The 24959-nt window shown below is 44.9% G+C and overlaps 1 protein-coding gene across 4 annotated transcripts in view; it reads right to left on the bottom strand.

Annotated features, from left to right (window-relative positions):
• NOL10 (nucleolar protein 10) overlaps positions 1-21915 on the bottom strand; it is a 94986-nt gene extending 73071 nt beyond the window's left edge. For all 4 annotated transcript variants that reach the window (XR_014842555.1, XR_014842553.1, XR_014842554.1 and 1 more), the window contains exons 1-9: positions 21717-21915; positions 16035-16080; positions 13828-13926; positions 11827-11904; positions 9579-9616; positions 6829-6965; positions 5677-5742; positions 3224-3284; positions 935-1020 (exon numbers count right to left, since the gene is read on the bottom strand). Coding sequence is in view for 1 of the 4 variants with exons in the window: in XM_021087848.2 (XP_020943507.1) it covers positions 935-1020; positions 3224-3284; positions 5677-5742; positions 6829-6965; positions 9579-9616; positions 11827-11904; positions 13828-13926; positions 16035-16080; positions 21717-21782 (677 nt within the window). In the remaining 3 variants the exon portion in view is untranslated. The remainder of the gene's footprint in view (positions 1-934; positions 1021-3223; positions 3285-5676; positions 5743-6828; positions 6966-9578; positions 9617-11826; positions 11905-13827; positions 13927-16034; positions 16081-21716) is intronic.
• Between the last annotated feature and the right edge of the window lie 3044 nt (positions 21916-24959).

Below are 24959 nucleotides of genomic sequence, written 5' to 3'. Positions count from 1 at the left end.
TCTTTCCACTTAAGTGGTTCTTATTTTTTTTCTAGGTCAAGGATGCTTTTTACAAACACTCCACCTCCCATGTGATACAGCTCTAGATAACTGTCTGACCAACTGCAAGAGTACACGCTGGTAAAATGACATCTCCAGGAATAGCAAGACCCAAAAGGATGTTTCTGAACCAATTACAGCAACTAATCCCATGTCAAGGATCTGACAATGAGAGTGATTAAGTCTGCATGTGTGCCAACAGGAGCATAGAAAAATATCTGAAAACATAGGGAAAGTGCAATAATTACTCTAGTGAGTGGGGTAAGAACAGGGGCTTATACTTCTTACTTAATTCAAGCTTCTAGAAGTTTTATCCTCTAAGCGTACATTATTTTTCCAAAAAAAAAAAAAAAAGGGCAGGAAATCAGCAAACAGGAATAAGAAAATACCAAAAACATTGGTTCTCTCCACCTTAGAGTTCAAAGCACACATCTTTGCTTGTTAACTGGAGCAGTAGACTCCTGGTTCCCTCATCAGATCCCACAGAACTGGAAATATCAATTCCGTCAGTGTATTTATTTGTTTTAACAAAAGTCCATGGCAGCTAAATAAACAGGCACTCTATTTCCTTAGAAAGGAATTCTGTATTCCCTACCCACTTTCATAAGAAAAGATTTTTACATAAAAAAATCACAAAACACAACCTCAGACAGACGGTATGTCTAAAAATGTCCTCCTTTAGCAACTGATTTCTGGCTTTTTTTGGCTGTGACCATGACATACAAAAGTTCTCGGGCCAGGGACTGAACCCAAGCCACAGCAGTGACAATGCCAAGTCTTTAACTACTAGGCCACCAGGGAACTCCTTTCAGCAACTGATCTTAATTTCATATTGATATGTTTGTTTAAATCAGAAGCTGATGAAAATCTTAACTGCAAATTCATTTCTACGTACTCTGAATCAGCCGTGACGCTACTTAAGGCACAATCCAACAGGCCAACTCTGCCTCGCGTCCTCGGGTCCCAGCACTCGACTCGGCCCTGAACAAACACACACAGTCATTTACAAATAACAGCTGCTACTAGAAATTTCTATAAACAAATACATAGAAAAAAAGAGAAAAAAAGACTTATTAACACTATCTCATGGGGAATAAGAATTTACCTTCTTTTTACTTATACTCTTTTTAGTTTAGTTACATGTTTTATCATGAGCTGCATTTCTTTCATAATTAAAAGAAAAGAGAAGTACCCGTTGTGGCGCAGCGGAAATGAATCCAACTAGTATCCATGAGGATGCAGGTTCAATCCCCGGCCTCATTCAGTGGGTTAAGGATCTGGCATTGCCGTGAACTGTGTAGTCATAGACGTGGCTTGGATCCAAAGTTGCTGTGGCTGTGGTGTAGGCCAGTGGCTACAGCTCCAATTAGACCCCTAGACTGGGAACTCCCATATGCCACAAGTGCGGCCCTAAAAAGAAAAAAAAAGACAAAAAATTGATAATAATTTGACTAAAGAAACCTAAACTTCATCCATAAGGTTGGTTTAATAAAATAATAAACTGCAGCACACTCGAGCAATAGCATCTTAAGCATCAGTTTATTTTATTTATTTATTTATCGTCTTTTTTTGCCTTTTCTAGGGCTGCTCCCACGGCATATGGAGGTTCCCAGGCTAGGGGTCTAATCAGAGCTGTAGCCGCCAGCCTACGCCACAGCCACAGCCACGCCAGATCCAAGCTGCGTCTGCAACCTACACCACAGCTCACAGCCACGCCGGATCCTTAACCCACTGAGCGAGGTCAGGGATCGAACCCACAACCTCATGGTTCCTAGTCGGATTTGTTAACCACTGCGCCACGATGGGAACTCCATTAAGCATCAATTTAAAAAAACTAGTTTAGCTCTATAATTGCAAGCACCAATATATAAAGATGTACATTATATACCATTACTTTTTTTTTTTTTTTGCTTTTATAGAGCCACACCTGCAGTATATGGTAATTCCCAGGCTAGGGGTCTAATCGGAGCTATAGCTGCCAGCCTACACCACAGCCACAGCAACTTGGGATCCAAGCTGCATCTGCAACCTACATCACAGCTCAAGGCAACACTGGATCCCTGACCTACTAAGGGAGGCCAGGGACTGAACCTGTATCCTCATGTATACTGGTCGAATTAGTTGCCGCCGCCGCCACCAGGGGAACTCCCATGTACCATTACAATTTTTAAAGAGACAAATGAAAATCTGTGATATAATTTCAATTGTGGGAAAAACTTTAAAAAACCTATGACTACCACATATGCATACCTGCCAATACATAAACAAACAAAACTGAACGGGGAATACGGGAAACCCGAAAGAGCCACCACGCGTGGAGGATGTGGTGCCTGCAAGGCACAGAGGGGCACTTTTTAAAAAAATGTTTTTAACATATTTGTCTTTTTTTGGACTATGAATATTTAACAACATTGTAATTAAAATGCAAATGTAGGAGTTCTCTTGTGGTGCAATGGGTTAAGGATCCAGCATCGTCACTGCAGAGGCTGAGGTCGCTGCTGTGGCGTGGGTTCAATCTCTGGCCGAGCAACTTCCACAAGCTGCAGGTGTGACCACAAAAATAAACCAAAAAAAACGTGCACATCTAGGAAAACTCCTGACAAGTATTAAGGACACTGCTTCAAAGATATTGCAGTTTAAAAAGAAAGTGTGCATTTGTTGAATGCTACTCTATAGGACATACAAATGGCAACTCCTCACACTTTGACAGCTGAGTATTTTCCAATAGTTGTTGCACAGGATTCTTCACCAGCCCCTCTATAAAGGGGGCAAGGTGATAAGTAGTATCACTTCCATTTCACCGATGAGACAAACAAGCCTCTGGGAAAGCAATTCACTTATAAGACGAATAAGCAGCAGAGCCGGGACTCCACGACATACTGCCCCCTGTTGAGAACAAAAGTGGCCGTCGCCCTGCTCCCCTGGAGCTGGCAATACAGCAGCGACATTGCTCCAGCTCAGGGTGCTGACTGCCAACGCACGGCAAACCCGACGTGCGAGGGACAGTCTACAGCCAGAGGACGGCTGCGTCTGCGTGGCCGTGACACACCATCCACACGCAAGACACCCCAGCGGCTTCCTCGGCACCTGCCCTTAGGAACCAAGCAAGCCTGTCTGCCAACGAAACTCCATTCGTTCCCAAATGCAGAGCAAAGATCTTAAAACAAAGTCAACGGGTGCTTACCTCTATTGTTCCCGTGGCAAACAAGCCGTGCGCTGAATTTATGTCACAAACATTATTCTCCCTAAAACAGCGAAGTCATGAGGGAGAGAGTATTAGCAACTACTTTAGAGAGAGGGCTCCCAATTACGCTTCTACATAAACAGCCAACCCGGAGTTCCGATTGTGGCTCAGTGGAAAGGAATCTGACCAGCATTCATGAGGACACGGGTTCGATCCCTGGCCTCACTCAGTGGGTTAAGGATTTGGTGTTGCCGTGAGCTGTGGTGTAGGTCACAGACTCAGCTCAGATCTGGTGTTGCCGTGGCTGTGGTGTAGGCCAGCAGCTCCAATTCCCCAGCCTGGGAACCTCCATATGCCTCAAGGGCGGCCCTAAAAAGACAAAAAAATAGAAAATAAACAGCCAACCCAATTCTGTGGACAAAAGACAGCAGAGTCCCTCACTAACCGCATATGAAAAGCAAGCCATCAAAGGGTTAAGCGCTCGGCACACAGTCCCCAGGACTTCAGATCCCTGGGGCACACTCTAGGGACTGAAACAAGGAAAGCTTTCTTCAAAATTACTATTCCGCCACCACAGGGATCAATTTCTCAACATATTTTTCTCCCAAACAAAAAGAATACAGGCCATCACTGCACCAATCCTGAGATGTGACCAGCTTGAGTACACTGATCTAAGCTCATTTCTTCCCCCTGCAAAATGGTTATTTCACCAACTGCATATGACTACTGTGAGGATTAAATAAAAAAATCTACAAAATGCTTATTAGCACAGTGTCTAGAATTTACAAGACACTCAATAAATAAAAGCTGTCATTACAAACAGAAGATTCTGCAGCTAAAGAGCAAATAACTTTGTACTATTCTTGTTGTTGTTTTTTTTTTTGTCTTTTTTTTGTCTTTTGTTGTTGTTGTTGCTATTTCTTGGGCCGCTCCCTCGGCATATGGAGGTTCCCAGGCTAGGGGTTGAATCGGAGCTGTAGCCACCGGCCTACACCAGAGCCACAGCAACGCTGGATCCGAGCCGCGTCTGCGACCTACACCACAGCTCACGGCAACGCCGGATCGTCAACCCACTGAGCAAGGGCAGGGACCGAACCCGCAACCTCGTGGTTCCTAGTCGGATTTGTTAACCGCTGCGCCACGACGGGAACTCCCAACTTTGTACTATTCTATGATGCACCATGAAGTTACCATAGTTTTTTGGGTTTTTTTTTTCCCGCTTTTTAGGGCCGCACCCACGGCATATGGAAGTTCCCAGACTTGGCTCGAATCGGAGCTGCAGATGTCGGCCTACACCACAGCCACAACAACGCAGGATCCAAGCCACATCTGCAACCTACACCACAGCTCATGGCCATACGGGATCCTTGACCCCCTGAGCAAGGCCAGGGATCGAACCCTCATCCTCATGGACACTAGTCAGGTTCATTACCACTGAGCCACAATGGAACCTCCTTTCTTTCTTTTTTTTTGAAAGAAAACAAGCGTATTCTAAGCCAATGTGAAAAAAATACCAGGAGTTTGCCTGGTTTCTATCACTCTATGTTCTTTCAACACTTAAAAATCCCTTTCCGGAGTTCCCTGGTGACCGAGTTGTTAAGGATTCAGTGTTGTTGCCGTCACTGTTGGCTCAGGTTCAATCCCTCGCCCAGGAATTTCTGTATGCCATGGGCACAGAAAAAAACAATAATAAAAAATTTTTAAATAAAAAATAAAAACCCCTTTCAAAGCAATAAGGAAAACCCAAGTCCTTTATCTACAGATGAGAAGGAATCCAACTCCCACTCTGCTAGCTGTGTGACCGTGAACAAGCTTCCTACCCTCTGAGTCTCAGCTGCCCTATCTGTTAAATGGAGGTAATAATAGTACCTACTGCAAAAATTTAAGTTTAAAGTGAGTGAATATATATATTAAAAATGCTGAATGCCTGGCACACAGTAGGTGCTTTCGCTATTGTTATTGCTATTACTCAGTATTATTAATACTATGACAGACTCATTCCTGAAGTATTTCTCTTTGAACAAAAGCATAAACCGTAATACAGAAAAAGAAAACCTGAAAAAACCTTAAGTACCTGCTAACGAAGACATTAAAAATAAAAACTAAAAAATGGCACTCCAAACAAGTTAAATCAAAATTTCGCCGTAAGAGAAAACAGCACAAAACTAAACCGTAAATAAAAATGTAAAGAGTACTGCAAAAAATAACACACTGAATTTTTGGGATGCGTATGAAATTTTTTGCGTACATTTAAAAAACCTTTTCTTCCCCTAATTTTAAGATATCACCAGGTCTTGTAGTACATTTTTTGTATAAGAAAAAATTTCACGTTAATCTTACCTAAGTTGCCCTGAGCTCTGCAACTGAACGCAACATGTTATCTGACAATAGCCTGGGCATCCAGCTCCACCTGCTGGCCGAAAGAATTACAGCGCCAATCTTAAAATACTCACGCAGCATCAGTCTGCAGAGGATTCAGGTACCGTCCCTGCTCCAAGTTTAATCGGTAAACTTCAGAGCTGCAAAACAAGGAATAAAGTTACAAATCCAATAAACTATAATGAACTTCTCAAGTCAATAAAATTTTTAGAAATATGTACCTATCATAAAGCATCATTTTCGTCTGCAAAACTGATACAAAAATGTATTCAAAACCTAAAAAATGATTATCTTGTGAGTTTGTTTCCACATAAAACTGATGTAAACCACCCAGGTGCCAAGGAAACATTATGAAGTCGTCAAGTAGAATATTATTTACAAATAACAAGGGAATACAAGATACAAAGTGTATCTGTAAGTGTATATACAAAAAGGCTACAGGGAGTTCCTGCCCTGGCCCAGTGTAAACAAATCTGACTAGCATCCATGAGGACGCAGGTTCAATCCCTGGCCTCACTCAGTGAGTTAAGGATCCGGCATTGCTGTGGCTGTGGTGTAGGCTGGAGGCTGTAGCTTCAATTCAATCCCTATCCTGGGAACCTCCAAATGCCATGGTTGTGGCCCTAAAAATACACACAGACACACACACACAAGACTACAAAGGGAGTTCCCTGCTGGCTCAGTGGGCTAAGAATCCGGTGTTGTCACTGCTGTGGTTGGAGTTGGTGCTGCATCTCAGGTTTGATCCCTGGCCCTAGAATTTTTATATGCTGCAGGCGCAGCCAAAAACAGAAAAAACGACTACAGGGGAATAACGAATCAATACTATTAATAAAGGTTTTCTCTGGATAGCATAATCATGGGATTTTTTTCTTCTGTATACTTTTTTACATTTTCCCAATTTTCTAAAATGTGTACCTATTATTTTTGTAATCATAAAGAAGGCAGCATTTAGGAATAAAAAGTTTTTAGATGCATGCAATGGGGCTAGGATACTGACTTCACGCCTGCTGGGTTACCCGCATGTCTCCGGCTTTAGAGCACCATGCTTATAAAAGCCAAGGGCGGAACGCCTCAGTGGGCCAGTCCCTCGGGAACTCCGCCCCCCCAGCAAATGCGAGGCAGGGATCACGTCTTCTTCTCCTAATCCCTCTCCTCTGTGTCAAGAACACAGGTGGCTTAGGGAGGTGGGAAGAAAACAAAGGAGGATCAGACGCAATAAATACCTTGCACCGACAAAGTACAGGTCGCAGGATGGATAATGGTACGAGAAATCGCGCCCAAACTTTGGTATTCTGGTTTTGTAGTAGAAACCCGATTGGGAATGAAATTCAATATATCTATCGTTATGTAGGAAGACAATCTGAAACAAAACAAGAAAATGAGTTTGCTGAGGTTTCCAGGTGAAGTGTTTTACTTCATTGTCATCACCGAAACTGGCAAAGCAAGACCACTGATTTCTCTCCCCCTCCTCTGCCTTTCTGTAAACACACGTGTACACACAACCTGTTCTCACGGTCAAGACCTGTGTTTAAGACTCAAACCTCTCCATTAGGTACTGAAGGCCTTCCTGCATCCTAGCTAGCTGTGCGTGTGGTTTTTTGATTTTCGCAAACCTCACCTTCTAACGCAAAGACGCACCGCAGCTCTCCTTCTCGGACCTGGCAGCAGCACTTACTTCCTAATGCTGAACACTGCTCAGTGACCTCGACAAGTGATTTCCTAGTTTCCCTAAGAACACACTGTAATCATCTCACGATTATCACACAGGGTTTGATATACTCCTCACATAAACTTAACCTTAACGTACTAAAACAGGCATCTTAAAAATCTGATTTTAAATGGTATTCGAAAGCAAATTTATCAATTTCTAGAGAAAATACCTTAAAAAATCACATGTTCCAAAACATATGCTACATGGCCACCATGGGCAAAAGGATGCGTCACAGCCTGCAGGACGCAAGAGCTCCGTCAGCTCTGGTCATTCTACTTTCCTTCAAGGTGGCATCTGACATCCCTCAGAACTTTTCATTTTAGTAGGACTGGGTCACTTGGTTGTTCAGCACAAATGATCACAACCTTGTAGATTAACTATACTTCAATAAAACTTAAAATTGGAAAAAAAATAAAATTAGGAGTTCCCAACAGCAGAAACGAATCCAATTAGGAACCATGAGGTTGCGGGTTCGATCCCTGGCCTCACTCAGTGGGTTATGGATCCGGTGTTGCCGTGAGCTGTGGTGTAGGTCGTAGACTCGGCTCTGATCCTGCGTTGCTGCAACTGTGGTGTAGGCTGGCAGCTACAGCTCCAATTCGACCCCTAGCCTGGGAACCTCCATATGCTGTGGGTGTGGCCCTAAAAAACAAAAATAAAATAAAATCATGGTAAACTATAAAAAATTTTTTAAAAATAAAAATGATGTTTGTAAATGCTCAAAAAAATAAATCTGAGGTTTGAATTGTCAAAAAAATAAACTGAATAAGGCACTTTACTGGCAATCTTATAACTGTTAAAAATTACCACAAGGTTCAACGATGCACTAATGGTACCAAAGAAGAAAAAAAGAAAACATATATATATATATATATATATATATACACGTTTATATATGTGTGTGTGTATGTATATTAGCTATGTCTTAAACTGTTTCACTATATACTACAACCACTTGCAGGATTAAGAAAATTAAACATACAACACTGCTATTTTACTTTTTATATGAATAACAAAATGAAAGCAACCTGGCAAATAAAACCAGTTTAAATGCAACAATGAAAAGCACACATCCAGAATATAAGAGTCTAAAAAGACGACTTCTACCAACTCTCTTTCTTTAATTGAAGTATCGGGGCTCTACACTATCGCATAAGGTGTACGTATGACTACGCTGCACTCCCCACTGCTAAAGATGACACTCCGTCCACAGTTACTATACAACACTGGCTGTATCCCCTGCATTGTCCACTATACCCTTGCAGCTCGCTTTACACCTAATGGCTTGTCCCTCTTAATCCCCCGCCTCCCCACGGCCCATTCCCCACCCCGATCCCCGCTGGTAACCACGAGTCCCGTCTCCATATTTGTGTCTGCCTTTTTTTTGCTATATTCACTAATGTGTCGTATTTTTAAGATCCAAATATAAGTAATATTTGTCTTTCTGTCTGACTTGTCTTTCTTTTTGTATTTTCTTTTGTATTTGTCCTTCTTTGTCTGACTTATTTCACTTAATATAATGCCCCTCCAAGTCCATCAATGCTGCTGCAAATGGCAAGATTTCATTCTTTTCTATGAGTGAATAGCTACCAATTCTTAAAAATATAGATAAGGTTTCATTCATGTGTGATACGGAAAACCTGTTTCGTAATTAGACTGGCCAAAGGCTGTCTCTATCACCACTCTTACGTAATGGGACAAACTGAACTATACTAACAGAAAACAATAGGTTTTATTTTACTACACGGTCGTTTTTTTAAAGGTCGCACCCATGGCATTTGGGAGTTCCCAGGCTACTGGTCAAACTGGAGCTACAGCTGCCAGCCTACGCTACGGCCATGGATTTGTTTCTGTTGCGCCCCAATGGGAACTCCCACTCAGCCTTTTTTTTTTTTTTTAACCTTTTTGTCTTTTTAGGGCCACACCCACGGCATATGGAGGTTCCCAGGCTAGGGGTCTAACCGGAGCTGAAGCCGCCGGCCTACACCACAGCCACAGCAACACAGGATCCCAGCCGCATCTGCGACCTACACCACCGCTCACGGCAAGGCCAGATCCTCAACCCACTGGGCGAGGCCAGGGATTGAACCCGCAACCTCATGGTTCTTGGATGGATTCGTTAACCACTGAGCCACAACGGGAACTCTAGCCCACACAGCCATTTTTAATTTAACAATGGGATCATAAAAATACTTATAAAACTAAATGCCACTCATTCATTTCTTGAGCAAAGGCAGTACGAACCACTGCTGTAAAGCATACCTTTGAATAGTCATCAGACAAAGTTTCAAAGGTGACAACTGAAAAATAAGAAATAGTAGGGAAAAAAAATTACCAATAAAATAAAAACTTGATGCAAAGATTCTAATTCTACACAAACATTATATACAAATGCAGAGTTCTTCTTTCTTTTTTGCCCCACATAAAACAAGAACTGAGTTGTCATGCTATACTGCCGCCAAAACACCACATGCAAAATAAAGCTTTATAATTTCTTAATAAAGATCAACTAGATTTTTCTAGAGAACTGAAGCAAATTAAATAATAAATTCGCAAAACACAAACTCGCCAGTTCTTCTGAGATGGTCAAAGTAAAATAACAGATATTAAAAACACAAACACATTCGCTTAAAATAGGTAACAGTAACTTCCTACTCATTCGTAATATACCTGCTAAACAAAAATAAAGATTGAAAAGTTATTAGTGGGACATGGAGTTTGGCTTTTTTGGTTTTTGTGTTTTTTTGCCCTTTTTAGGGCCGCACCCTCAGCAAATGGGAGTTCCCAGGCTACAGTTCGAACTGGAGCTGTAGCTGCTGGCCTGTGTCATAGCCACAGCAATGCGAGATCCAAGCCACATCTGCAACCTACACCACAGCTCATGGCAATGCCGGATCCTTAACCCACTGAGCGAGGCCAGGGATCGAACCCATATCCTCATGGATACTAGTAGAGCTTGTTACCACTGAGCCACAACAGGGACTCCTGGTTTGTTTTGGGTTTTTTGTTTGTTTGTTTTTTAAGAAGAGTGAAGTAAGTTAGGAGAATACCCATCTCATTAACTTCTTTTCCCTCATTCTCAAGTATGAGGCCACCTGATAAAAAAATACCTGAGCTTGGAGTTCCCAATGCAGTTCAGCAGGTTAAGAACCCGACCAGTATCCAAGAGGATGCAGGTTCGATCCTTGGCCTTGCTAGTGGGTAGGTCGAAAATGAGCTGTGGCGTAGGTCAAAGATGTGGCTCGGATCTCACGCTGCTGTGGCTGTGGTGTAGGCAGGTAGCTGCAGCTGCAATGCAGCCCCTAGCCTGGGTACTTCCATGTGCCGAGAGTGCGGCCCTAAAAAGAAAAAAAAAAAAAAAAAAAAAAAAAAAAAAACAAAAACACTCTTGAGCTTTCCCTCAAACCGCCCTCTGTGCGGGGAGAATGCTAAGACAGCCCCCCGTCCTTCCTTCTGCCTCATACAGGCCCCTCCTCTGGAGAGTGCAGGCGGCCCTGGGGAAGTGATGAGACACCACCCTTGTGACTATGTCACATTAAACAGCAAAGGAGAGATTTATAATCACATGAGCCCTTTAAAAGTAGCGTTTTCTGCAGTTCCCTTCGTGGCTCAGGGAAAACAAATCTGACCAGCGTCCATGAGGAGACAGGATCGATCCCTGGCCTTGCTCAGTGGGTTAAGGATCTGGCGATGCGGTGAGCTGTGCCGTAGGTCGCAGACGCGGCTGGGATCCTGCAGCGCTGTGGCTGTGGTGTAGGCCAGCAGCTGCAGCTCCAATTAGATCCCTAGCCTGGGAACCTCCATATGCCTCGGGTCTGGCCCTAAAACGACAAAAATAAATAAATAAATGTAGAGTTTTCTTCAGTTCCCTTGTGGGGCAGTGGGTTAAGTATCTGGCGCTGTCACTGCAGTGGCTTGGGTCACAGCTTTGGTGCAGGTTCAGTCCCTGGCCCGGGAACTTCTGCATGCCGTCAGTGCAGCAAAAAAAAAAAAAAAAAAAGGCAGTTTTCTCCAGCTGACGGCTGAAGGGAAAGTCGGAGAGCCTCGGAGCACAAGAAGGCTCCAGTGGGCGGTTGCTGGCCTGAGGAAGGAGGGGGCCGGCGAGGAGGAACGCAGGCAGCCTCCGACGCCGCGAGCGGCCAGCAGCACACAGGACCCTCGGCTACGACCGCAAGGAAGCGCACTCTGCCAACGACCTGCAGGTCTGAAAAAGGATCTTGCCCAGGGCCTTGGGCGGGGTCCCGCCTGGCTGACACCTCGAGTTCAGCGCTGAACAAAGACTTCAGCAAAGCCTGGACAGACTTCACCCACAGATTTTTTAATTTGCTACATTTACAGTAATTTGTTACACAGCAAAGAAAACTAACACAAAACTCATGAACGTTTGGTTTTTAGTTTTTGGTTTTTTCTCTTGTTTTTTTTTTCTTTTCCCCATGTGCATTTTGAACAGCAAAAAAGCAGCCAAATATAAAAACTACTTTTATGAATTCAAATTTAACCTCTTACTTACCCTCTGAATCTAAACATCTTTCGAACTTCAAGGATAACTGATAGGTGTCATAACATCGAACGCGAGGTTTATACGTTCCTGTAAAAAAAAAGGAACGTGACGGTAAAACCTAAAGGACATACTTTTTAATTATCAATATCCTGCAGACGTGCTGAACACACTTTCTGTTTTGATTCCTTATAAGCCTATCAAACAAAATGGTTTCAAAAGCAGCCTTCCCCACAGGCCAAAGAGAAAAGAAATAAAGGAGAGACGCAAACGAGACAGAGAAAACAAAACACAAATAACTAACCTACGTCACAAATACTCTAACAAAGTAGACTAAAACACTCAATGGCAAAGATGAAAGATGGTCAATATCTGCATTAGGACGTTCAAAAAAGTTCTGCTTTCAGGAGCTCCCTGGCCTGGGAGTTCCCACTGTGACGCAGTGGAGATGGATCTGACTAGGATGCCTGAGGATGCAGGTTCCATCCCTGGCCTCGCTCAGTGGGTTAAGGATCCAGTGTTGCCATGAGCTGTGGTGTAGGTCGCAGACTCGGCTCAGATTCTGTGTTGCTGTAGCTGTGGTGTAGACTGGCAGCTACAGCTCCCATTTGACCCCTAGCTTGGGAACTTCTATATGCTGTAGGTGCGGCCCTAAAAAGACCAAAAATACCCACAAAACAGCATAGAGTATATATATACACACACACATACTCTCTATATAATATATATATATAATCTACGGTCTATATTCTAAACATAAAACTGAAGGCTGAGAGATATGGCTAAGGTCAGTGCTGAATAACCACTGACACAAGACAAGAGAGACTGGGACACGGTGTAGAAAGTTCTGCCAAAGAAAGCGGTTGTGAAAGTGATATAGATGGACGATGTTAAGCCAGCAAAAACAGTAGGTGGACAATACACAGGATTCACGCGCCAAGATCACCGCCAAAAAAGGGTACGTAATGCTCCTCTAAATTATAATACATTAAAAGTTCCCTCTATCCCCGGCTTTTTGATACCGATGGCACTGTCAACGTAAAATCTTAGTGACAGAAAAAATTACTAGTACATGATAGAGAAAGTCATCACGACAAAAGGGACCTTTCCCGGAACTCCCATTCCTTGCTGGTGGCGTAGAAAATGATGCGACCACTTTGGAAAAACATCTGGCAGTTTCTTATCAAACTAAATCACCTATCCTGTGACCCCAAAAATGTCCTCAAAACAGACTCGCACGAGTTCATGCATGTTTTACCAATAACAGCCAAAGAATGAAAACAGCCCAGGTGTCCAGCAGATGAGAATAAAGAGGGGCGTATTCCTACAAGGAATAATTCCATTTGCTAATAAAAAAGGAGCAATCTACTGACGCATATGATGACGGGAATGATCTCAACTAGGAAGTCCTAAGTGAGATAAAGGCTACACAGAAAGAATACATGGTGTACGACCGCACTTGCATAAAGTTCTGAAACAGGTTATACGTGTCCGTGGCGAAAACATCAATCGCAGTGGCGGCTGGCTAAGCACGGATGGCAGCAGGACCGCTGGCGAGGGCCATGAAGTTAGTTCCTGGGTGAAAGGAATCTTTTGGGCTGAACAGGTGTATGCATTTGCCCCAACTTACCAGACTTAAAATCAGTGTATTCCACTGTATATAAATTTATCTTAAAAAAAAAAAAAAAAAAAAAAAGCCATAAGCAAACACTGAATTCTAGCACCAACGTACGTGCTCAAGTATTTAAGGGTGACGTATAGTAATATCTCCAACGTACTCTGAAAATGCATCAAAAACAGGATAGGTTGATGGACAGCAGAAGGACAGATAGATACGTGATAAAGCAAATTGAGCAAGCTACGGAAGAATCTAAATGGTAGGTCCAACTTCTTCACATTTCTATTAAGTTTTTTAATAATAAAATGTTAGGGTAATTTTTTGAAAGTGACCTTTCCCACCATAGCATTTCTTGCTATGAAATGTCTGTAAATCGTAACTGAAAAGGCGCTTACCAGTTGCTAAAATATACTGTCCGTCTTTTGACACCTTTATAGTGGTACAAACAGTAGGCATTTCAAAATCTTGAATGAGTTCGATCCTCCTACGGACATCTAGAGAGAGAGAGAGAGAAAACGGGGAACTGGTTTAACGACCCTGTGCTCATCCTGTGTCAGAGGAAGACCAAGAACTCAGAGCAGTCCCCGCAGACCAGCGGACAACGGCGCCCTGCTTCCCAGCCGTGGGAAGGCACACGACACAGCACCACCCATGACACTGCAACGTTTCCTCTTAGCTCATACCTTATTTTGCTAAACGAAGTATTTTATTTTACTTTTCAAAGAGGAAAAAGTACCATCATTAAATTGTTTTTTTTTAATGTCCACAAGATGCATCAAACCTCCAACTTTAAGCCCTGGATAGCAGGGGAACATAAGAAACATTAAAAGGGAGTTCCCTCCTGGCTCAGCAGGTTAAGGACCTGGCATTATCACTGCTGTGGCTCTGGTTACAGCTGTGGTGCAGGTTCGACCCCTGGCCCCGGAACTTCCGAATGCCACAGGCACAGCCAAAATAAAAAGAAGAGACATTTAATCACTATTGTTATTTAACCATGGCGAATACAAAAATCTTTACCATCTTCTCAAGAGTAACAAGTTTAAATCTTTAAAAACTTAAGTTTATGTAAGAAACTGCCACCAAGATGACTCTGGCCTCTTTCTGGCAGTGCTGATCTGCAGCCAAGAGGATCCAGGCTGGAGTGGGACCGAGCGCAGCCTCTCTGGGTCAGGATGCTGAAATGCGCTCATACCAAAACTGGCTCCCTGCCGAGGCCCCGTCACGGCTCAGTGGGAACAAACCCGATTAGTATCCATGAGGACATGGGTTTGATCCCTGGCCTCACTCAGTGGGTTAAGGATCTGGCGTTGCCAGGAGCTGTGGTGTAGGTTGCAGACACGGTTGGGATCTGGCATTGCTGTGGCTGTGGTGTAGGCCAGTGGCTACAGCTCTGATTTGACTCCTAGCCTGGGAATCTCCATATGCCGTGGGTGCGGCCCTAAAAAAGACAAAAAAAAAAACAACTGATCTTACAAGCCTATCTTCCCCACTGCCATAACCTAAAAAACCAAAATCTCCTACAATGATCTCTCATTGTTCATGTTTACATGTCTTCTACGTAAAATTACCTCATTCAGAAAGAAAATGCTCATTGTCTCTTTATCTCAAAAACTGACAAGTGGATTTACGGAGTGGAAAAGTTTTTGATACACTGGAAAACAAAGCAATTAGGGAACCGTTCCGAGAGCGAGCCAGGACCTCCTGCACCCCTGCACGTGACTGCAAGGCCCTGGCCCCTCCCCTACCTGAGCCATTTCTCAGCTTTATGTATGTGGCTGGGAACCTAGACAGGTGAGTCGCCACTAGACAACATTCTTGCTTACTGCTGGCCATAAAAGCATCGGCCTGCCCAAGTTCAGTGTTCCTCAGCTGCAACACAGACCCACTCTGTGCAGAGCCACCCACGTGGGCCACACTGAATGTCCCTGGGGAACTTCAGGCCAGGGGGCTGACAGAAGAACGCAAGGGCCCATACATACTACCTGCTGTGTCACGTGAGTAACAGAGTCCCTGTCTCTGATCCGGGAGTCCTAGTCTTCTGCTGTCATCCATGAAACTGCTACAGGCTTCATGTCATCCAGGAAACTGTTAGAGGTTAACTTCCTAGTGTGTAAGCAGGTAAGTCCAGCCCCGTACCCACAGACTCTATCAACCACAACAAAAGATGTCTTTAGAAGGATGGAGCTCCCATTGTGGCGCAGCGGAAATGAATCCAACCGGGAACCATGAGGTTCCAGCTTCGATCCCTGGCCTTGCTCAGCAGGTTAAGGATCTGGCGTTGCCGCGAGCTGTGGCGTAGGTTTCAGACACGGCTCGGATCCCGCATTGCTGTGGCTGTGGTGCAGGCTGGCAGCAACAGCTCCAATTAGACCCCTAAGCCTGGGAACCTCCATATGCCGCGGGTGTGGCCCTAAAAAGACCAAAAGACAAAAAAAAAAAAAAAAAAAGGTATCTTAAGAAGGAAAAGAGCAAAAAGTTTATTTTCCACTGCATTAACTCCACTGCATTTTTGTAAACCTTCCCTTAAATATGATAATAATATGTGAGCAAGAGCATTCTAACAGGAATCAGAAATGAAGCAGAAATGAAAAACGGTACTCACCAACATCTTTCTTCTGTAGGGCTCTCTTCTTCCTGTCAGAAAGCCACTAAAGAAAATGAAGAGACTTTATTTAAAACCTATGTACTTGAATTGTTTTTCTGCTTACAAAAACAATACATGCTCACACCAAAAAATGTAACATGGAAAATGAAAATATTCTGTAATCCTAATTGTACTGTTAACATATCCCAGTATAAGGATTTTTTTTCCTGGTATATATTTTAAAAATTAGACAACACATTGTCAGTACTGAGATTTACACAAGAGAAAACTAATCCACCTGATCAACCTACGGGAGAGCAGTGAGCTTCAGGCGTCATGGGTTACAACTAATACGGGGAACAACTTTAAGTGAAATTTTAAAGAGCAAAACATTAAATGGAGAGAGTTTCTTAAAGACTTTAAAATATACTTCTACAAAAGGTAAAATAGATAACTGAACAAATACATGACACATGATAATAAAAAATAACACTCTTAAAAGTCATATTCATTGCTACCAGGTTTTGCTCATTTCAGCGAGCCGCCTCAGTCCGCTGCATGGAAGCGCTAATCAATTATGATTCCTTTAGAGCAGGGGTTCTCACCTAGGGGCAATTTTGTCCCCAAAGGGCACCTGGCAATTATTTATTGATTTGTTTATTTTTGGCTGTGCCCATGGCATACAGCAGCTCTTGGGCCAGGAATCAAACCTGCGCCACCACAGCGAGCCAAGCCACAGCAGTGACCACGCCAGACCCTTAGCCTGCTGCGCCCGAGAAGAACTCCCCCTGGCAGTTGTTAAAGAAGTAGCTCCTGACACCTACTGGGCAGAGGTCAGGGATGCTGCCACGGCTCCTACAACGTGCAGGACAGCCTGTACAATGCACTGTCCAGCCCCAAATCTCAATAACGATGAGGGTGAGACACTCTACCCTCGAGAAATGAAAGAACAGCAAGAGAAAAATTAGCAGGTGTCATTTCTAAAGCACAAACCCAATGTACAGCCGGTGTCAGACACGGGACATTACAGTCCTCAGGACTCTCTGGTCACAGAGAGTCTCTCCTGAAGGCCCTCATGTGACGCCGAGGCAGGGCTACCTTTGAGCCTGTGCCCCTCCGACGGGCCTGGGTCCGAGCCACAGCTCTCCACCTGCCTGTGTATTTAGTGTGCTGATTTACACATCGGGGCTGGTCTCTGTGTTTCTGTTCCTCTGACCTCAGCTTAGGCAATAATGCTTCGATTAACAGTGACATTAAACTGTACTGGCCCTCTCTTGCGCGTGTGCTCTCTCGCTCTGTCTCTCTCTCTGTCTGTTTTCTTTACATCAACCTGATACAAGCAAAACACAGGTATCTGACCAGGGCTTCTCCTTAACAGGGGATTCAATTTCCTCTTCTCAGAGAGTTATGCATGGCGGGGGCAGTTCACTCAATAACTGGGCTCGCACATCGTGAGCTTGGGGCAAAGAGCAGGGGACTAAAATTTCCTTCTCAATGGAAGCCTGGGCCCCTAAAGGGCCTGAAATTCCGCACCACAGTGATGAAGGGAAGGAAAGAAAGTTCACTCCAGTTTCTGTACAAACCAACAGCATGTAACAGGACAGCACAGAAGACAGGGAGCTGGCAGGGACTGGAACAGTAAGTCCACATTTTAAACGTCCACCAAAGAACTGAAAGTTGTCACTGATTTCAGGCATCCTCTTTGGGTTCTGTAAAATTACAGCTAGTAAAGAATGGCACTTTTAAAATGAAAAAAAAAAGAAGAAAAAACTGGCACTTTACCAATGACAATGACAAGTGGTTTAACCAGAAACCTCGAAAAAGAGCTCTGGAAATGCTGCTGACCTCATTCTCTCACTGGACAGGCACCTCCCCACGTTGTAAAGAAAAAGGAAAAAAGCCCCTACTTGACCTTACATTCGAAGAAGGCAAAGCCAAAGTGGAAATATGTTGATTAGTCAGAATTCCTTTAAAAGAAGATTCAGGGGGAGTTCCCTTTGTGGCTCAGGAGTTAACGAACCCAACTAGTATCCATGAGGAGGCGGGTTCAATCCCTGGCTTCGCTCAGTGTGGGTTAAGGATCCAGCGTTGCCATGAGCTGTGGCGTAGGTCACAGATGCAGCTCAGATCCTGCATGGCTGTGGCTGTGGTGCAGGCCGGCAGCTGTAGCTGCGATTCGACCCCTAGCCTGGGAACCTCCATATGCCACAGGTGCGGCCCTAAAAAGACAAAAGACAAAAAAAGAAAAAGAAGATTCAGGGAAGGGGAGGGAATAGGATGGATGGGGAGTTTGGGGTTAGCAGAGGTAAACCAGTCCATTTAGAATGGATGAGCAATGAGGTCCTGCTGTACAGTACAGAGAGCTGTATTCACTTTCTTTGGATAGAACATCACGGAAGATAATAGGAGAAAAAAATGCATATATATATATATATATATACACACACACACACACACATATGTATGACTGGGTCACTTTGCTGTACAGCAGAAATTGGCACAACATTGTAAATCAACTATATTTTAATTTTCAAAAATAATAAATTAATTAAAAAAAAAAAAAGGCAGATTCAGAGAGATCCCCACACTAGGACACACACACCTGTTTACTCAAATTTCTACCTAATGTTTATTAGAACATCAAACCTTCAGTATCAAAAATAAAACGTTTGGCGTTCCCATTGTGGTGCAGCAGAAACAAATCTGACTAGGAACCATGAGGTTGTGGGTTCGATCTCTGGCCTCGCTCGCTCAGTGGGTTAAGGATCCAGCATTGCTGCAAACTGTGGTGTAGGTCGCAGACACGGCTCAGATCTGGCGTTGCTGTGGCTGTGGTATAGGCCGGCGGTTGCAGCTCCAATTAGACCCCTAGCCTGGGAGTTTTCACAAGCCGCAGGTGCAGCCCTAAAAAGCAAAAAAAAAAAAGGGGGGGAACTTTTGATCCTTTTTGTTCATGACCTTCCTCCTGGCCTCCAAAGTACCAATGCTCCACTTTCATTCTCAGCAACACCAGGGACCCAGTGGTTTGGATTCAAAGCCTAAAGAGTTCTCTCTTTTTCTGGCTGCATCCATGCATGGCATGCAGAAGTTCCCAGGCTGGGGATCAAACTCACACCACAGCAGTGACCCACCACAGCCATGACAATACCAGATCCTTAACTCACTAAGATATCAGCAACTCCCAAGTTCTCTCTCTCTCTCCTTTTTTTTTGGGGGGGGGGGTGTCTTTTTAGGGCCGCACCTGTGGCATATGGAAGTTCCCAGGTCAGGGAACGAATCAGAGCTGCAGCTGCCAGCCTACACCACAGCTCACGGCAACGCCAGATCTGAGCTGTGTCTGCGACCTACACCACAGCTCACGGCAACACCAGATCCTTAACCCACTGAGTAAACCACGGATCAAACCTGCATCCTCATGGATACTAGTTGGGGTTGTTAACCAATGAGCCATGGTGGAAACTCCATCCAAGCCCTCTCTCGATTCTTTCCTTCACCTCAACTGCTGTCTCCCCATCACTCTCAGCCCACCTCCGAGACAGCTCCATTACTGGCATCTTCTTGCTACCACCCCAGCCCAAGCCACCAGCCTCCAGTGGACCACCTAATGCATCCCCACTTACACCCTCCCCAGCTGCAGGACTCTGCCACACAGCAGCCAGTTAAAAACCCAACAACAGGAGTTCCCTTGTGACACAGCAGGGTAAGGACCTGGCCTTATCACTGCAACACTCAGATTGCTGCTATGGCACAAGTTCAATCCCTGGCCTGGGAACTACCACATGCCAGAGGCGTGGCAAAAAAAATAATTAATTAAAAATTTAAAAATAAATAAATTTAAAAAATAGCATCCAACAGCACAAAGAATAAAACTCTAACTTCCTACCTTGGCCTACAAGGCCCCCTCTGCAGCCTCACCTGCCCAACTCTCTCCCCTCACTGAGCCTCCCGCAGCCACAACCATGTCTCTGCTGTTCCTCCAACCTGCCGAGCATGCTCCCACTGTCCAAGTTTCTGCTTCAGTGTCACCTCCTGCACAGAGGCCGTCCCTGAGGGTTGAGTAAAAACCACTTTCTCTGAACACTTCACCCACAAGAGCCCTCTCCTAGACACTCAGCACTCAGAGCACTTCAGGACGTGAAGCTGTTCTGTTTGCTTACTTGTTATCCTTCTCTCCAGCCGGGAGCGAATCTGACACGTTCATCACGTATCCCAACACTCAGAACAGCGCTGCCTGCACGTACTCACTTCTCAGCAAATACACAGGATGAAAGAACAAAATGAGACAGATCATATTATATGACAAACAACTGGAGCATAAGGAGTTACCTGCCTGGATTCCTTTTTTTTTTTTTTTTTTTGTCTTTTTTCTTTTTAGGGCCGCACCCACGGCATATGGAGGTTCCCAGGCTAGGAGTCTAATCGGAGCTGTAGCCACCAGCCTACACCACAGCCAAAGCCACGCCAGATCTGAGCCACATCTAGGACCTACACCACAGCTCACGACAACACCAGATCCTTAACCCACTGAGCGATGCCAGGGATCGAACCCACAATGTCATGGTTCCTAGTCGGATTCGTTAACCACTGAGCCACGACAGGAACCCCTGACCCAAATTCTGAGAAAAATCTTCTGCGGCTCACAGAAATTCCAAGCTAGGAGTCAAATCGGAGCTGCAGCTGCTGGTCTACACCACAGCCACAGCAATTCAGGGATCCGAGCTTCGTCTCCGATCTACACCACAGCTTGTGGCAATGCTGGATCCTTAACCCACTGAGCAGGGCCAGGGATCGAACCCGCATCGTCATGGATACTAGTCAGGGTCGTTTCCACTGAGCCACAACAGAGACTCCCATCTGAGAAGAACCTAATCACTGGCTCCAAATCTTTTCGGGTCAGACACAAGGACAAGTTACATTTATTCTGATTCCCAAGGGCAAGACTCAGACCAACAGCAGCACCCCAGAAAGTGGTATGTTTTAAAACAACAAGTAGTCTCAAAATGAAAAAGAGCTTCTACAAAAAGTGCTTTGACAGTGGCTTGACCCTGACTTTTAAGAAATAACATCCCAGCTTCAGAGTCTAGGTGTGTGACTCGGACAAAGCTACCGTTCCCCTCAGTGGATCTTTTGCATGTTTTAAACACGAAAGACTGGAAGAGAATCACTGACTTTCCAAGCCCCTTCCAATTCTTAGGTCCCAAGACTCAAAGAAATCAAGACAAGGTTCAGAAATACTGCCGTCTGCACCATAAATGCTGCAGATGCAAAGTCTGCCTTTCTCGTCACTGCTGTATTCTCGAACTTGCCATATAACAGGAATTCAACCAGCAGCTGTTGGGCGGGCATTAATATGGGAAGAAATAATCAACCGGTCCACGTTTTCCTCCTCGGTGTAGCAGCCACTGTGAACATCCTTAAAAGCCCAAAGGGACACCTCCTCTGTTCTAGAGAACTTTACCCCAAAAAAGTTAAGGCAAAGCTCATCGATCCTGATCTCCTCTGGGCCCAGCTTCTGGCGCGGTGACAGCTAGTCCTCGTCCCCCAGCACGGACTAGCTCCCCCGGGGCACCGTCACTCGCCAGTGGCCCTCCCTGAGTCTGGGGCTGACCCGGGCCCCGCTGAAACAGGTGGAATCGGCCAGGGACAGGGCCGAGGAGAGGGGCGGCTGCTCGGCGAGGAGCAGGACCCGGCAGGACTCACCTCGGGAAGGGACTTGCCACAGCTGAGGCTGTAAATCTTCACCTCGTTGAGGCTGGAGACCTGCATGGCGACGCCGAAAAGCTGCGGCCCGAGTTTTTGTCCAGGACCCGCTCCCTACAGGGCTCACGAGCATCAGAACCTTAGGTCCTCCTGGGGCGCCGGGGGAGCGTGGAGGCCATGCACAGCGTGGGGCGCCGGCGCGGGCGCTGAGTGATGACGCACTTCCGGGCGCCGGGGGTGGTGGACGCGTCCATCCCGGAAGCGGGAAGCTGGGGGGTTAGAGAAGAGGAACTAGCGAGGCCGGGGGTCTCTGGGCGACCTTAACGTGGGGACAGCCAGGAGCCGCTCTCCCTCTTCTCAGCTAGGAGCGGAGGAAGCCTTTAGGGTCGCTGCTCTGGCCGAAGTGTCGAGGTCCCAAGGAGGGCGGTGCTGACCTGGCAGACCGAAGCCTTGAGGGGCGGGGGGTCAGGGATCCCAGGGAGAGAATGCAGCCTGTGAGCAAATTCAGAATGGAAGTGTGGTCCTTTCTCAGCAGTGTTTCTACAACATTACATTAAAAATAAATGCTTTTAAATGTTGATGTATTGGAGTTCCCATCCTGGCTCAGCAGTAACAAATCCAACTAGTATCCATGAAGATGTGGGTTCCATCCCTGGCCTGGCTCAGTGGGTTAAGGATCCCCTGTTGCTGTGAAACTCAGGTGTAGGTCACAGACGCCGCTTGGGTCCCACGTTGCTGTATCTGGCTGTGGTGTAGGCCGGCAGCTGCACTCCGATTTGACCCCTAGCCTGGGAACTTTCATATGCCCTGGGTGCACCCTTAAAAAAACAAAAAATTAAAAATCAAAAAGATTTGATGTATTAAAAGATAGTTGGGGAGTTCCCATCGTGGCTCAGTGGTTAACGAATCCTACTAGGAACCATGAGGTTGCGGGTTTGATCCCTGGCCTTGCTCAGTGGGTTAAGGATCCGGCGTTGCTTTGAGCTGTGGTATGGGTCACAGACAAGGACTGGATCCCCGTGTTAATGTGTCTGTGGTGTAGGCTGGTGGCTGCGGCTCCAGTTGGACCCCTAGCCTGGGAACCTCCATATGCCGTGGAAGCGGCCCTAGAAAAGGCAAAAATATATATATATACATAAAATAAAATAAGATAGTTATTTTCAGGAGTTCCCACTGTGGCACAGTGGGTTAAGAACCTGACTGCAGCAGCTCTGGTTATTGTGGAGGCAGGGAATGGAGGCTTGGGTTTGATCCCCAGCCTAGGACAGTGGGTTAAAGGCTCTGAGGCAGTTGTGGCATAGGCTGTCTGGGACTCAATCCTTGGCCCAGGAACTTCATATGCCTTGGGTTTGGCCATTTAAAAGAAAAAGAAAAAAAAAAAAAAAAGGTTATTTTCATCTCCATTCATTTAACATCCATCCTGTAGGGGAGCAAAATTTGCCCCCAAAATGTCTCTTTGGCATGCTGATTTCAGCGGAAAACAATCAAAGCCCAAAATAATGAAGAAAGGAAGAAATTTTGACCTCCTGGACTGCTTCAAAGAATGTAAATAGAGGACCTGGGAGCTGTGACCTAGACAACTCTAGTAAGACCTGTGTGGAAGGGGAAGACCCTTGCAAGTCTGTGAAAATTTCTTTCTGTGTTGCATTGTCTCTGCCTCGCCAGGCCAGCATTTGTTTACCAAACATTTGCTTTTTAATCTCCCTGTGATTTGCCTTCCTTGCCTTTGAAGCCCCAAACCACTGCCCCAAACATCTCTTTTTGTCTTTAGCCGAAGAGGTTGACAGTCAGGGGACTTAGTTTTCTGAGGCTTTCCCATGTACACATGCTATTAAACTTCTGTTGGATTTTCTCATATTAAGCAATATGATATCAATTTAGTTCTTAGGCCAGTCAAAAGAACCTAGAAGGGTAAGAAAAAATTTCTTCCTGGCAATCTCACTAAGTAAGGAAATAAAGGAAAAAGCATACTAAGAAAAGAAAAGGAAAAAAATTGACACAGCTTTGTAAATGAACTACACTTGAATTTTTTTTGATAGGGATTTCCCATCGTGGCTCAGTGGTTAATGAACCCGACTAGTATTCATGAGGATGTGTCTCTGGCCTCGCTCAGTGGGTTAAGGATCCAGTGTCACCAGGTACTGTCGCTGTGGTATAGGCTGGCAGTTGCATTTCTGATTCAACCCCTGGCCTGGGAAATTCCATATGCCATCAGTACGGCACTAAAATTAAAAAAATAAATAAATAAAGCTTCCTTTTTTTGTTAAACTAGGAATGGGCTCCTTTTTATTTTATTTCATTTATTTATTTTTAATTTTTATTTTTTTGTCTTTTTGCCATTTCTTGGGCCGCTTCCGCGGCATGTGGAGGTTCCCAGGCTAGGGGTCCAATCGGAACTGTAGCCGCCGGCCTACGCCAGAGCCACAGCCACGCGGGATCCGAGCCGAGTCTGCCACCTACATCACTGCACACGGCAACAGCAGATCCTTAACCCACTGAGCAAGGCCAGGGATCGAACCCGCAACCTCATGGTTCTTAGTTGGATTCGTTAACCACTGAGCCATGACGGGAACTCCGGATGGGCTCCTTTTTAAGTTTTTTTTATTATTTTATTGTATACAACTTTTTAAAAAAAGTTTTTTTGAAAGCCCACATCCATGGCATATAGAAGTTCCCAGGCTAGGCGCTGAATGGGAGCTGCAGCTGCTGGCCTACATCACAGCCACAGCAATGCCAGATCCAAGCCGTCTCTGCAGCCTTCACCACAGCTCAGAGCAACACCAGATCCTTAACCTACGGAGCGAGGCCAGAGACTGAGTAGCTACTAACCCACCAAACCACAGTGGGAACACCCTACTCTCCCAATTCTTTACCTCCATTGCCAATCTCCAAATTTTTTAAAATAAATTTTATTGGAGTATAGTTGATTTACAAGTAGTGTTAGTTTCAGGTGCATAGCAAAGTAAATCGTTTCTTCTCACATTCTTTTCCCATTTAGGCTATTGAGTAGATTACACTCTGCTAAACAGTTAGGTCTTTGTTACCTACCTATTTTAGATATAGTAGTGTATATCTAAACCCCCTAAATTATCTCTACCCCCCTTTTCCCCTTTAGTAACCATAAATTTGGTTTCAAGATCTTTGTGTCTGTTTCTATTTTGTTAGTTCTTTTGTACCCTTTTAAATTAGATTCCACGTATTAGTGATATTATACGATATTTGTCTTTCTCTGACTGACTTCAC

Source organism: Sus scrofa, chromosome 3 (assembly GCF_054392235.1).
Source record: "Sus scrofa isolate SSC_HxYL_T2T_F1_AM1 chromosome 3, Sscrofa_HxYL_maternal_Yorkshire_Landrace_v2.0, whole genome shotgun sequence".
Lineage (NCBI taxonomy): Eukaryota > Metazoa > Chordata > Mammalia > Artiodactyla > Suidae > Sus > Sus scrofa.
Note: the sequence above shows the minus strand (reverse complement) of the source record. Positions and strands in the feature narration are given on the sequence as shown.